Source organism: Carassius carassius, chromosome 25 (assembly GCF_963082965.1).
Source record: "Carassius carassius chromosome 25, fCarCar2.1, whole genome shotgun sequence".
Classification (NCBI taxonomy): domain Eukaryota; kingdom Metazoa; phylum Chordata; class Actinopteri; order Cypriniformes; family Cyprinidae; genus Carassius; species Carassius carassius.
The window spans coordinates 3,290,407-3,306,051 of record NC_081779.1 but is presented as its reverse complement, the minus strand read 5'-3'; the positions used below and the strand labels follow the sequence as shown (position 1 = coordinate 3,306,051).

At 44.7% G+C, this 15,645-nt stretch overlaps 1 protein-coding gene across 1 annotated transcript in view; it reads left to right on the top strand.

Annotated features, from left to right (window-relative positions):
- Window positions 1-15,645, top strand: part of LOC132104838 (serine/threonine-protein phosphatase 6 regulatory ankyrin repeat subunit B-like) — an 86,722-nt gene that overhangs the window by 926 nt on the left and 70,151 nt on the right. Inside the window, exons 2-4 of the mRNA XM_059510369.1 lie at window positions 12,859-12,954; window positions 13,623-13,736; window positions 15,203-15,307. Coding sequence (XP_059366352.1) covers window positions 12,859-12,954; window positions 13,623-13,736; window positions 15,203-15,307 — 315 coding nt within the window. The remainder of the gene's footprint in view (window positions 1-12,858; window positions 12,955-13,622; window positions 13,737-15,202; window positions 15,308-15,645) is intronic.

Sequence of the window (15,645 nt, the reverse complement as noted above, 5' to 3'; positions counted from 1 at the left end):
GGCAAAAATTTGACTCATCTATCTATCATATCGATTTCTCCAGTGAAAAATTCCTCTTGTCTGAATCAGGAGACAAATTTGTACAGATCAAGCACTGTTTACAAGTGAAAGCAGTCCAAAAGAGCTCTAAACAAATATTTTGATGAATTTTGATGTGAGAGAAAACAGGAGATGAACTTTTATTTTTACTGGAGGAGGTGTTATTATGGATTATGGACTCATATTTAGCTGGAAGCTTTTTGCTTCACGAGTCATTAATAAATGAACTGGATTTTTGTAGATTATTGTAGATGTTTTTATACGCTGTTTGGACTCTCAGTCTGGCGGCACCCATTCACTGCAGAGGATCCATTGATGAGCAAGTGATGCAATACTACATTTCTTCAAATATGATGAAGAAACAAACTCATCTACATCTTGGATGGCCTGAGGGTGAGGAAAATTTCAGCAACTACAGGTGAATTTCAATAAATTGTAATATCAAAGAGAACGTCTCAGGTTACGAATGTAACCATGGTTCCCTGAGAGGGAACGAGACACTGCGTCCTCTGAGGGGACACTATGCGGAACACCTCGTCATGACCCGTGTCTGAAGCATACTTTGAAAAACGCCAACGTGTTGGCCGGCGACAGCCTCTGACGTCACTACCAGCACGACTATAAATACGCGCCTGTAGGACCCGTCACTTATCTTCTTCGTGAAGCTTGCGTCCGAAGCATGGCAGGGAGCTAGAGGACGCAGTGTCTCGTTCCCTCTCAGGGAACCATGGTTACATTCGTAACCTGAGACATTCCCTGTCAAGGGAACTTCGAACTGCGTCCTCTGAGGGGACACTATGGGGAACAGTATACCCACGCCGCCATGCTGAGGGGAGTGCAGACCAGAATCATAAGTACCAACTCTACCACTTCACCGGGAGTCGCCCCTGGGACGGTTCGACGGCTGTCTATGACATTATCCTTTACGGCCAAAGGCCTAAGCTACATACCCAACTTACCTGTAGGGCCCAGGCCCGGGGAAGAGCTGAAGGCTTGGAATCACAAAAGATTCCTTTAAAGGGATATGGCTAAGAGCCTGGCACTTTCCTCTACCAAGTCTTTGCCTGTCACACAGGGGCTATTGCTAGCTTTCGCAAAAACTTGCCGAAAGAGCCGTCCCAACAGTACTCTAGTAGCGGCGCCCTGTTCTAGATAGGTATCAGAGGATACCTAGGTGGAGTGGTGCCCAAGATGAATGGGGCTTTAACCGACTCAAGAAAGGGCACGAAGCAGCAGTGCAAGGCCCTTACCATATAGGATTTTTGAAAGAACGCAGAGTACTAGCGTGCGAACTTACCACAGTGTTGATTTCAGAAAGTATGCAAAGACTTCACGTGCACACTTACCATAACAGGGATTTACAAATACTGTTCTAAGGAGGGGCTCTCGTGGAACTCTGATAGAGCAGCTCGTAGATGGAATGGCCCGGGAGCAGAGCAATTGGAGGACGGAACGTACAGATGAAGCCTCGGCCATGCCTGTACCATGGCGTCCAGCCCCCAATGGAGCTGGATTAGTCAGAGGAAGCCAGAGGGGATAGTGCGATGCTCTCTCGAGCCGCAAACCGATCCACCCAAGTCTGGCCAACCTCTCCAACTCTGCTTCAACACCTTGGTGCGAAGGCGCCATTCCCCGAGCCTCAGCCCCTGCCTCAGCAGGATGTCTGCTCTCACAGTGCGCCTCAAAACAGTATGTAGTACTGGAGCGCTCTGAAAGAACCGAGAATCAGCCTCCTAAGAGAGGAGGACTCCGAGCTCCGAGCAGCATGCTCATAGGTGACCTTTCAGAAAAGGGGAGCGCTGCTAAACTACCGCAAGAATTGCCCACACAGCCCTCCCCCCATGTTGAGGGGGCTTGAGGTGTACAATAAGTACACAACGGATGAAGCCCAAGGAACACCGGGGCTAATCATCTCAAGAAAGGGAACGAAGCGGATCGCGTAACCCTTACCGTACAGGATTTTAGAAAGTGCGCAGAATCTTGCGTGCACACTTACCACTTTACGTGGATTTCAGAAAGTGCGCAGAGTCTTGCGTGCACACTTACCACTTTGCGTGGATTTCAGACAGTGTGCAAAGCATTAACGTGCACACTGACCACCATGTGGTTTTGAGAAAGTACACAGGCTTAGCGTGTGTACTGAAAGGTTACCTGACAACCACAGTATGTGGGAGCTCACATTCAGAGAGACCTATGAAGCCTGCTACCTGATAACCACAATATGTGGGAGTTCACCTACAGAGAGGCCTAGAGAGGCCTACTACCTGTTACCAGATAAACACCTCAAGTGGAAACTGAAAGTAATTTGGAACTCGTCTCCAGGGAGGCCTGGTGAGGCCTACTACCTGGCAACCACAATATGTGGGAGCTCGCCTTCAGAGAGACCTGGTGAAGCCTACTATCTGAAAACCACAATATGCTATTTAGTGGAAACGCACAGTATGTGGGAGCTAAATCTCCAGGGAGGCCTGGTGAGGCCTACTACCTGGCAACCATAATATGTGGGAGCTCGCCTTCAGAGAGACCTGGTGAAGCCTACTATCTGAAAACCACAATATGCTATTTAGTGGAAACGCACAGTATGTGGGAGCTAAATCTCCAGGGAGGCCTGGTGAGGCCTACTACCTGGCAACCACAGTATGTGGGAGCTCACCATCAGAGAGGCCTGATGAAGCCTACTACCTGATAACCACAATATGTGAGAGTCCACCCAGCCCCTCATGTTGAGGGAAGCGATGCTTGAGGTGTATAACAAATACACACCGGTTGAATGAAGCCCATGGAACCCAGGGTTAATCATCTTAAGAAAGGGAACGAAGCGGAGTGTGTAACCCCTACCGTACAGGATTTTAGAAAGTGCGCAAAGTCTTGCGTGCACACTTACCACTTACGTGGATTTCAGACAGTGTGCAAAGTGTTCACGTGCACACTGACCACCATGTGGTTTTGAGAAAGTACACAGGCTTAGCATGTGTACAGAAAGGTTCCCAAGCATCGCAGAGGCGCTGGATCGCACGGGAGAGGTGAGCTCCAACCCTCAAGCGAGGGGAGCATCACCTGAGGCAGTACATACAGAGGACTCCGTAACCACCACCTCCCCGGATGCGCCAAGCGGCCAGGCGGCCCCTCAGGGTGACCTGGCCGGACATCCATGGAATTCCCTGCAGTGCTGTGCCAATTCTGATGATCAGCCAGGCTCCTCGGGAGGGGGGTGTGGGATGGACCATGCGCGGGTCTCACTCCACGGTCGGTGTCGCGCCCCGGGGGGGGAACCCACGCGGTGCGGCCGCCTACAGAAAGCCTGTGATCTTGGCCACCTAGCTATTTCCAGAGCACTGTAAAGGAAACTTACAGAGTTTGTTAGTAGACATATAACCACCAGCAACATAACATCCATAAACAGGTAAAGCGAGGGTTACGTACTCACCCACCCTCCTGTACTGGAGTCCCGCTTGCGGGGCGCTCCCTTCTGGTCCGGACCGTCAGTAAGGCGGTTACGGTTTATCACTCTGATCCGGGCGAGGACGCTGCCTCGTCTGAATCACGTCCCTCAGACACTGCTTACCTCTCCGTGACCCGCGGTTCCTCTTGCCCCTGCCCTTAGGCGGGGGAGGAGCGCGAGCCACGATACTAGCCTTCTGCGCCCGTCTACGATCCTCAGATCGAGATGGGCCAGGACCCCTTTGTTGTTCGGGCTCGGACCTGGACCTTCGTGGAATGAAGGATTTAAAAGCAGCTGTGCGCGCCCTCGCTTCCCTGAACTTTTCGACCATCATCTCGACGGAAGTACCGAAAAGCTCAGAAGGCGAGACCGGCGCATCGAGAAGAAACCCCCTTTCTTCCCTCCCCATGTCTGCCAGGTTCACCCACAGATGTCTCTCCGTTACCACCATGGCCGCCATAGACCTGCCCATGGCGGAGGCGGCCTGCTTGGTAGCCCGGAGAGAGAGGTCTGTGGTGCGGTGCAGCTCGGCTACCTGGTCAGGTGAAAGGCCCTCGCTTGTATCCAGGTCCTTCAGCAGGTCAGCCTGGTAGGCCTGAAGCACCGCCATCGTGTGCAACGAATCCACAGCCTGACCTGCTGCCGCGTATGACCTGCCATTTAAGCGGGATGTATCCTGGAGGGGCTTAGATGGCAAAGAGGGAGATTTAAGAGAGGACGTTTCCCCCACAGAGAGATAGCTAGCCAGCGTCTCTTCTACAGGGGGCATCCTCTCATAGCCGTTTTCGTGCATGCCCTCGATATTAGCATAGCTCGTATGCTGAAACCGGTGGATGCGAGAGGAAAACGGCCTCTTCCATTCCTTTTCGACTTCTGCATGCAAGTCAGGCAAGAATGGAAGGCTTACCTGGGCTGGAGGGCTATGGTTAGACAAATAACGCTCATCGAGGTGACCTTGTGACGTTACCTTTCTGGCACGCTTCCATGGCAAGTCTAATTTTGCCGTGGCGCGATCGATAACCTCTAACAGCTCCTCATACGCAGGGCAGGAGGATTGAGAAGGCTCAGCCTCAGCTTCTTCGCCACTCTCAGACATCTCCTGCTCTTTCTGGGTAGAACCCAGCAGAGCACTAACTTCAGTGTCAGAATGGTTTAATGATAACGCATCTTCCTCCCGAAGTTCACTCTCGTTCGCCGCCGGAGAGTGTGAAAGGGAAAGTCCCTCTCTACACTCCTCAGCGAGATCCACCTGTGATCCCCACGAGCTCATTCTCCTCCGTGCCTCGGCAACGGCGGGTCCTGAGCCGCGGGATCCAGATGGCTGTCCCTCTTTCCTCGAAAAGAGAGACAAACAAGAGCGGAGCTTTCTCACAGAAAAACGCTCGCAGTGCACGCAGATCGCCCCCTCAAGGACATCGCACGCTTAAACAATGTATGCATCCATGTCAGCGTTATTTGACACCTGATGACACACACAGTCTTTGCGTCTCTGGTTTGGGCAAAGAGCACGCGCGCGATGTCCTTGAGGGGGCAATCTGCGCGCACTGCGAGCGTTTCTCTGTGAAAAAGCTCCGCTCTTGTTTGTCTCTCTTTATGAGGAAAGAGGGACAGCCATCTGGTTCCCGCGGCTCAGGACCCGCCGTTGCCGAGGCACGGAGGAGAATGAGCTCGTGGGGATCACAGGTGGATCTCACTGAGGAGTGTAGAGAGGGACTTTTCCTTTCACACTCTCCGGCGGCAAACGAGAGTGAACTTCAAGAGGAAGATGCGTTGTCATTAACCCATTCTGATACTGAAGTTGGTGCTCTGCTGGGTTCTACCCAGAAAGAGCAGGAGATGTCTGAGAGTGGCGAAGAAGCTGAGGCTGAGCGTTCTCAATCCTCTTGCCCTGCGTATGGGGAGCTGTTAGAGGTTATGGATCGCGCCACGGCAAAAAAAAAAAAAAAGCTTTTTGTGACATTGCGAGGTGCCTCGATGAGCGTTATTTGTCTGACCATAGCCCTCCAGCCCAGGTGAGCCTTCCATTCTTGCCTGACTTACATGCAGAAGTCGAAAAGGAATGGAAGAGGCCGTTTTCCTCTCGCATCCATCGGCTTCAGCATACGAGTTATGCTAATATCGAGGGCATGCACGAAAACGGCTATGAGAGGATGCCCCCTGTAGAAGAGATGCTGGCTAGCTATCTCTCTGTGGGGGAAACATCTTCTCTTAAATCTCCCTCTTTGCCATCTAAGCCCCTCCAGAATACATCACGCTTAAAAGGGGTGCGACACCCACTGCAGGTTGAGACCCGCGTGTGGGAAACAAGTGCTCTGTGGTTGTCCATCCCACATCCCCTCCGAAGGAGCCTGGCTGATCGTCAGAACTGGCACAGCACTGCAGGGAATTTCATGGATGTCCGGCCAGGTCACCCTGAGGGGCCGCCTGGCCGCTCGGCGCATCCGGCAGGATGTCCGGCCAGGTCACCCTGAGGGGTCTCCTGGCCGCTTAGTGATGTCCAATGGGAAGGTGGAGGTGGTAGTTACGGAAGGCAAGTCTTTGCGAAAGCTAGCGGTAGCCCCTGTGTGACAGGCAAGACTTGGTAGAAGACATTCTAGGTTCTTAGCCATATCCCTTTAAAGGAATCTTTTGTGATTCCAAGCCTTCAGCTCTACCCCGGGCCGAGGCCCTACAGGTAAGTTGGGTATGTAACTTAGGCCTTTGGCCATAAGGGATAATGTCATGGACAGCCGTCTAACCATCCCAGGGGCGACTCCCAGTGAATTGGTAGAGTTGGCCTGCACTCCCCTTAGCATAGCGGCATGGGTATACTGTTCCCCAAAGTGTCTCCTAGAGGACGCAGTTAGAAGTTCCCTTGACAGGGAACGTCTCAGGTTACGAATGTAACCATGGTTCCCTGAGAGGGAACGAGACACTGCGTCCTCTAGCTCCCCTGCCATGCTTCGGACACAAGCTTCACGAAGAAGATAAGTGACGGGTCCTACGGGCGCGTATTTATAGTCACGCTGGTAGTGACGTCAGAGGCTGTCGCCGGCCAACACGTTGGCATTTTTCAAAGTATACTTCAGACACGGGTCACGACGAGGTGTTCCCCAAAGTGTCCCCAAAGGACGCAGTGTCTCGTTCCCTCTCAGGGAACCATGGTTACATTCGTAACCTGAGACGATTTTTATTCAGCAAGGATGCATTAAATTGATCAAAAGCAACAGTAAAGACATGGTCATGGGAGGAGCAAACGACAGACAGTGGGCGTCAGGCCTCTGGGAGGCTTTTATTAACAGAAAATAAAGTAAAACAGGGGATAAAAGTGGCCAAAGAGGAAAAGGGTCCAAAACAACAGGGAATCTGGTGTCCTCGTCGTGCTGCATGGGCATAGACGGCATGGCATCCTGGCCTGATGGCTGTTTAAATGGGTGCGGTTCTCGTCCGGACCGCGGGTCCGGCAGCTCACATCTCTGGTGGCGTGGGAGTCCCTCAACGCACCCTTCCTGGACCCACGAGGACACCAGTGTGCATGCACAGGGAAGAGACCGATCTCCTGAGGAGAGACGCTTTGGGCTTTTAAACAGCGGCGGTAATGAGGCTCCATTTCCTTAAGGTGTGCTAAAAACTATGTAGACACAAACTATGCCAATAAAATACATTAAACTGAATAGAAAATCAGACTTAAAACCCACACATCATGTAACTGTGCAATAAAAAACGTATTGCATTGGTATTTCTATTTATTTTTATAAAGAACAAATCAACCCATAAAGAGTGAGTGTATAAAGTATACAGTCTATAAGAGAAACGTAACAGATAGACATGTAACTTAATCATAAGAATTTATTACAGATGTGTCAAAGAGCAGTACCACAGTAGTCCAAATGACGATGCTCTGCAGTTACAGTCCACTCTGGCAGAATATAATAGTAGTGTGAGGAGCAGGGAATAATTTAATTTGTTAAACGCTGAAAATACTATCCAATGAATGCGATTTGAATTTGAATTTGGATCTGTTCCTCACACCAAGCATCACATGGATACAAGATTTAAATAAAAATAAAATACTTTCATAATCATTTTATTTAATGCATGTGCATGACAGCACAAAAATGATGTGCCCCCACTCTCTATTATAGATCAGTGTGTGTCCCATAGTAAAACAAATAAATATTACATGATAATGGTTAAAAACTCTCTCTCTTTCTCTCTTTTCATGTAAGGATTTTAAGAATATTTGTACCAAGAATAATAATATAAAATTTAATAAAATTATAATTAAGTGCAGTTTAAGTCACTTGACTGATTTGCTTAATTTTTTAAATGATAATGTTTCATTCTGTTTTGACTTGCCATTTCAAAGATTACATTTTAACAATACTATCCACTTCATTAAAATGTATGAGAACATTTAACCACTATCAAGCAATATTGTATTTATCTTTTTTATCCTGGGTCAGATAATATGCTGCCAGATATTAGCCTGATTTGGGCCACAAATCACCTGACTGATCTGGGCCCCACACTCCTCCCATCAACAATCGGCCCTCATGTTGTTTTCCGGATCCCCGCCGTGTCATTGCCACACATGGCCCAGCTCTGGCTGAAGGGGTACATGCCATTGCCGACAGAAGGCCAGCAGTGCCACCTTGAGGCCACATGTGGGCCAAGTCCGTTTGCTATGTGGGATTGTTGATAATCAGAAATGTTTTTTGAGCAGCGAATCAGCATATTAGAATGATTTCAGAAGGATCATATGACACTGAAGACTGGAGGAATAAGTTAGATTTTACAACATATTTACATATAAAACAACTATTTTAAATTATAATAATATTTCAAAATATACAGTACAGACCAAAAACTTGGACACACCTTCTCATTCAAAGAGTTTTCTTTATTTTCATGACTATGAAAATTGTAGAGTCACACTGAAGGCATCAAGTGCTATTTGACCAAGAAGGAGAGTGATGGGGTGCTGCGCCAGATGACCTGGCCTCCACAGTCACTGGACCTGAACCCAATCGAGATAGTTTAGGAGTGAGCTGGACCACAGACAGAAGGCAAAAGGGCCAACAAGTGCTAAGCATCTCTCGGGGAACTCCTTCAAGACTGTTGGAAGACCATTTCAGGTGACTACCTCTTGAAGCTCATCAAGAGAATGCCAAGAGTGTGCAAAGCAGTAATCAAAGCAAAAGGTGGCTACTTTGAAGAACCTAGAATATGACATATTTTCAGTTGTTTCACATTTTTTTGTTATGTATATAATTCCATATATAATTCCACATGTGTTAATTCATAGTTTTGATGCCTTCAGTGTGAATCTACAATTTTCATAGTCATGAAAATAAAGAAAACTCTGTGAATGAGAAGGTGTGTCCAAACCTTTGGTCTGTACTGTAACTATTTTTACTTTATTTTTGATCAAAACAATGCAGTCTGGGTGAGCAGAAGAGACTAATTTTAAAATACATCAATAAACTTTCCAATCCCAAACCAGTGTATTTGCTTAGTTCCTTTATTAGCACATTTCCTTGTCTTATTGTAAGCAAAAGCTATGTGATTTCTTTAAAACCCCATGTGCTTTGCAGCTTAGATCATTTGGCCTTGGAAGAATTTGATGAGAAATGTTTAAGGTTGACTGAGATCACAATTTGAGACATTTCTATTTTTTTTTTAACTCTTGAAGAGACACAGTTCCTGTGGTCGTTTTATAAGAAGAGAGCTTGAGCAAAGTTTCCATTTGTTCAAGTTAATCAAGTCATTCAAGTCATTGCTGTCTAGGAGAAACAATTGGTATCATTTTAATTAATCTAATTTCCTAATGAGATAAGAACGTTTCAGTTCAGAAGAAAATGTAACGAAGGAATGTCTGTCTTAGTGATGATAAATCAGAGTGCAGAATCTGTGAGATATTACTGTGAAGTATTGCAGTGCTGTGAATGTGAGTGTCACAGTGAGAACTCTGTGGTTAGTTTCATTCTTGTTGGGTGTTTTTACTTGTTTCATCTGTGGTGCCTTTTACAAGCTGTATTTCTGCATATCCAAAGGGAACATGCAGTGTAGAAAATTGGCAAATGTATTTCAGTAATCTTTGTTTCTTTACAATTTTTTTTAAAAAATGTGCAAAATATTTCAAGTCTCAAGTCTGCTTTATTGTCAATTCTCGCAGCATACATACAGAGAATTGAAATTGCGTTACTCTCAGACCCTTGGTGCATACAGATAACACTAACAGTAGAACATAAAAATTAAGATAGATACAAAATAAATATAAAATACAATTATACAAATATACAATAAGGACTTGGAAAAAAGGTAAATAAAGCAGCACGAGGCACATGGCAGATAGAGTGCAAACCAGTGAAGTAAACATAAAGTGCAGATAAAATTATTGTAGTGCAAGGAGCTTATTCAGTCTGATTAAAGTGACAAATAGCTCAGAGAGCAGTTCTTTATTAAACTGTCTGAAGAGATATCTGAATGAGATAGTGAGAAGACCAATGTTGCACAAAGTGTCTGGTGCAGGTCACAGTTTGTTAGTGGGAGGGGGAGTTGAAGGACCTAGGGATGTGGGAGCTGGTGGCTGGGGGAGGGGAAAAGAGAGGAGGGGGTTCAGAGTTCACTGGTGCCTGGGGTAAAAGAGGGGAGGGGGGCAAGGTCGGGAGGGAGTTTAGTTTCCGGACATCCTGATGAATGAATCTGTCCTTCAGTCTGCTGGTCCTGGCCTGGAGACGCTGCAGTCTCCTCCCTAATTGCAGTAGACTGAAGAAACTTTGTTATGGGTGGGTAGGATCACCTGCGATGCAGAGGGCTTTGCGGGTGAGACAGGTTCCATAAATGTCCTGGAGGGAGGGGAGAGAGACACCAATGATCTTCTCATCTGCACTCACTATACATTAAAGGGTTTTCCGACAGGACGCATTGCAGGCACCATACCATACAGTGATACAGCTCGTCAGAATGCTCTTGGTGGTGCCTCTGTAGAAGGTGCACATGATGGGGCCTCTTCTCAGATAGCTTAGGAAATAGAGACACTGTGCTTTCTTGGCCAGTGCTGCAGTGTTGTCAGTCCAGGAGAGTCCACTACAGTTGTGTCATCCACACGTTTAATGAAGAGGTTGGAGTTGTGTGACAACAGTCATGTGTCAGCAGAGTGAAGGGGCGGGGGTCAGCACACATCCTTTGGGGGGGGAGGGGCATGTGTTCAGTGTGATGGTGATGGATGTGTTGCTGCCGACCCGTACTGCCTGAGGTCTTCCATTCAGAAAGTCCGACAGCAAATTGCACAACGAAGTGCTGAGCCCCAGCTGGACCAGTTTGTGAATGAGCTGTTGAGGGATGTTGAATGCTGAACTGAAGTCTGTGAACAGCACTTCATGCAAATAGGAGTAAGTGCAACTGGACGGTAGTCATTGAAGCAAGATGGAGAAGGCTTCTTCGGGACTAGAATGATGGTGGTAGCTTTGAAGCATGTGGGGACAACAGTCTGACTTGAGTTCAGGGTAAAATACATGCCTAGGAATGTTGTCAGTGCCTGAAGCTTTGTGTGTGTTGAATCCTGCTGAGGGATCTGAGGGGAAGTCATGGCCTAGTGGTTAGAGAGTATGACTACTAATCCTAAGGTTGTGGGTTCAAGTCTTGGGTCTGCAATACCACGTTGTAGGTGCCCTTGAGCAAGGCACCAAACCCCCAACTGATCCCCGGGCACTGCAGCATAAATGGCTGCCCACTGCTCCGGGTGTGTGTTCATGGTGTGTGTGTTCACTGCTGTGTGTGTGCACTTTGTATGGGTTAAATGCAGAGCATGAATTCTGAGTTATAGTCACCATACTTGGTTGCATGTCACATCACTTTCATGCTGTCTGGGGACAGCATCATCACCTGGTCACTGGGAGGAGGTAGAGTCTTTTGTGCAGTGGTGCTGTTTTGTTCCTCCAAGCGAGCGAAGAAGGCATTCAGTTCATTCAGCAGGGAGATGGTGCTGTCACAGGTCCGCGGTGGGGGCTTGTAGTCTGTAATGGTCTCTATCACCTGCCACAGAGTGTCTCGGCTGTCACTGAATCAATGGCCTATCCTCCTGGAGTACTGTCTCTTAGCCTCTCTGATGGCACAGTATAGGTTGATCCTAGCTGTCCTCAGGCCCACCTCATCTCCAGGTCTGAAGACAGCGTTCCGCATCTTCAGGAGTCTGTAGACGTCCCCTGTCATCCACAGCTTCTGGTTGGCCAGGACAGTGATGGTCTTTGTGACTGTTACATCATCAATACACTTACCATGGAAACTCTCCTGGAAATTCCTGGTGATTATAATGTTTCAGACTAATTATGGCCATCTAGAATAGTGCTAATGGTTATGTTTCTATTGTTTTCTATTGATTCACCACACTATAGTTACAGTAGCATTAGCATGTTCCCTACTGTAAATGGCTCAAATTAGTTAACATTTCTCTCTTGACAGGATGGCATAGACATTTCCAATACCAAAAATTACTTACAACAAATTTTAATTCACCAACTGCCTGCTTCAGAGAATCAACATTAATGCTGTGGGAATGTGGGTGCAAACTATATTTTCAGTAGTAGCCTGCTATTTTGTGCATTTAAATGAATTGGCGACTGCAGGCATCCTTTTTCCATTTGCTCACAAACTTACAAGATCTGTGGTCATTCAGTAACACTTGGCTATCCCGCTGGAATGTCTGTCCAGCTGTGCATGTGTGTAAAGCTGATTCACTGAACCATTGGAGTCAATTTGTGTCAGTAACTCTAAACTTGGTTAACCTCTACAAGCATTATAGTTTTACCCTTGACAGTCTGAGACACAAACTCTTTTGGTTACAGACAATGAGGTCAATAGGGCACAGGACAAAAATGTCATCCATAAGCATTTTTTTCATCAAAAATATAGTAAAAATTGTGAAATATTATTTACAATTAAATAAAAAAATATTGTAAAATTTAATTTATTCCTGTGATCAAATCTGAAATTTCAGCATCATTACTCCAGTCTTTAGTGTCACATAATCCTTCGGAAATCATTCTAATATTCTGATTTGCTAACATTCTAACATTTCTGATTATTATCGTTGTTGAAAACAGTTGTGCTGCTTCACATTTGTGTTAAAAAAATGTTTAATGTGGAGGGAAAAAAATAAAAAATCGTACTGGTCCCAAACATTTGACCAATAGTGTATATTAGATACATATTATACCTATTTTGTATTAAAATGTGCATTAAACCTAAGAAAAACCGAAGTAACTTTCAAAGGAATACATCCTTACAGATATTTTAAGCACAGAATACAAATAATGAATACTCACACTAAAAAAGTTACACTCTTGTGTTTAATAATATGTAATGTATGAATGTATAATGTTTTTATTTATCAGGATGGTAGATCAACATTACACATCGCTGCAGCTCACTCCAAAGAAGAGATCGTCAAACTACTGGCGAGAAAAACTGATCCCAATTTACCAGCGGGGGTAAGATGTTCAGTTTACTTTTATTTTCACTCAATCACATTCAGCTCATATTGAGATGTGTTTTTGTGTGGTGAAAAAAACAAACAAACTGGAACAAATGTTTCAAATAGTTACATTTTTACATGCATAGATTATTTAATTGAATTAAACATTTAACTTAAAGTCAGTCAAATATCTGTTTCGTGGCCTTTAGGCACACATTTCTTACGGTTGCACATTTTTAATAATTTAAATCACATTATATTATGGTTAAACAGTCTTTCAATGTGATTATTCACGGACCTCTGAATGCATGACCATGACCAATATCATAGGTCTCAAAAAACATTTCCTTTTTGTACAGGAAATGGGAATGACTGTTCAGTTATGTAAACAGTCTTCAATTGAGAAACATTTCCTAAGAATTTACCACTTGAGTTTATCTTACTAAATAAATTTCCCAAGAATGAATAACAATTGTCCAGTTGTTTGAAATGTAGAAAAACATGTTGTTTGAAATGTAGAAAAACATTTACAATAGTTAAAACATTTTTGTTTGAATATCGTGAGGTTAACATTGTACTCAATGTGTGTCAAAGAATACCAAAAACACATCACACATTTTTTTAATATATATATATAGTATTTAATTCTCACACTGATTTAATTGAATTCCCATTCATGTTTAGCCCAATGATCAGTTGCCCCTGCACTATGCAGTGTCTCGACCGACCGGAGGTCTCAGAGTCACGCAAACGCTGCTCCAGTTCAGCAGCAAAGATGCCCGTCTTACACCAGACAAGGTACAAAAGCACTGATCTCCCTTATTGATTCATATATGAGAAAAATATGCCCTTCAGAAGCTTGCAAGTGAACGGTGCATTGTAGTGCCATCCCAAAGAGGCACAAAATCCTGCTGGTGGATTGACCTGCCCAACTTGATCGGAGCACCTGAGTCTTTAACCATCTTCAAGAAATGGCTGAAGACACATCTCATCCATCTACACTTGACCCTCTAAATCTAACACTCTCTATTCTATTTCTACTCTAACATATAAATACACACACACACACACACACACACACGCACACACACACATATATATATATATATGTATATGTATATATATATGTATATGTATATATATATGTATATGTAACCCTCTTCGTTTGTGTCCCCCCAGATGTCTCTGCGTTGTTTAGGTGAGGGGTAAATGAGGAGGAAACCAAAATCGTTGAGTCAAACAGAGCAGCTTTTTTTATTAGGCTCTCCACAGAGTCACTCTTACAGCAGAACAGCAGAACAGGATGGAGTCAGCCTTTCATGAAGGAAATAGAACTGTGTTCATTTCCTCAAAATAATAACCTCAAAACTACAATACATAATGCACTGTAATAAGAAATTATAAAGTTGAGACTGCAGCTAACTTAATAGTAAGCTCACCATTCACAAACTCACTAAAACACAGGAAAGATAAACTACAGCATATGACAGACGAAGATAAACGCTGGATTTAATCAAAATAAGGAGAATTAGATAATTAAAATAAACAAATAGACCTTAAACATAATATAATATGGAACAATAATATCAGAAATACAAAATCTATCAAAAATAATAAAAATAAAATAATATAAATTTTGTAGTTTTCTTTTTCTTTTTATATATATATATATATATATATATTTGTGAAGTGACATTCAGCCAAGTATGGTGACCCATACTCAGAATTTGTGCTCTGCATTTAACCCATCCGAAGTGCACACACACAGAGCAGTGAACACACACACACACACTGTGAGCACACACCCGGAGCAGTGGGCAGCCATTTATGCTGCGGCGCCCGGGGAGCAGTTGGGGGTTCGATGCCTTGCTCAAGGGCACCTAAGTCGTGGTATTGAAGGTGGAGAGAGAACTGTACATGCACTCCCCCCACCCACAATTCCTGCCGGCCCGGGACTCGAACTCACAACCTTTCGATTGGGAGTCCGACTCTCTAACCATTAGGCCCACGACTTCCCCTTTATATATATATATATATATATATATATATAAAGATTATTTCTTTCTATTTTTCTTTTGGCATAATATACATATATTGGAAATTATAAAAAAAAAATTTTTTAGAAATTTAATTACATTTATTTATTTATTTATGCAGTATATTCTAATCATTGGATATAGCTAGAAGAAACACCAATATGAGTAAGTACTAGATCTTCTTCACTACGAGATCAAATGTTCCTTGTCGTTCTCCTCTCTGTCCAGGACGGCTGCCTTCCACTGCTGCTGGCTGTTGAAGCGGGGAATGTTTTGATTGTTCGAGAACTCCTCTCCAACCAATCAGAGCCACAGCTCAGAGCCGTGAAGGCGGTAAGCGTCACATGACATTCCAACCAACTCTCAACTCAACTCAACTCAACTTTTATTTATAAAGCACTTTCAAAACCATTAGAATGGACCAAAGTGCTGTCCATAAGTAGGCTGATCACTAACTCTAAAAAATATATAAACATTAAGTTACATTAAAAACAAGACACAAGAAAATCGAACAGCAAATCACTCACAGTTCTCAGACCTAATCAAACACCAAAGGCTTGATTAAATAAATAAGTCTTCAATTCCTTTTTAAAAATATCCATGCCTGATGAGATTTTTAGGGATAGTGGCAACTCATTCCAAAGTGCAGGAGCCGCCACAGAAAAAGCGCG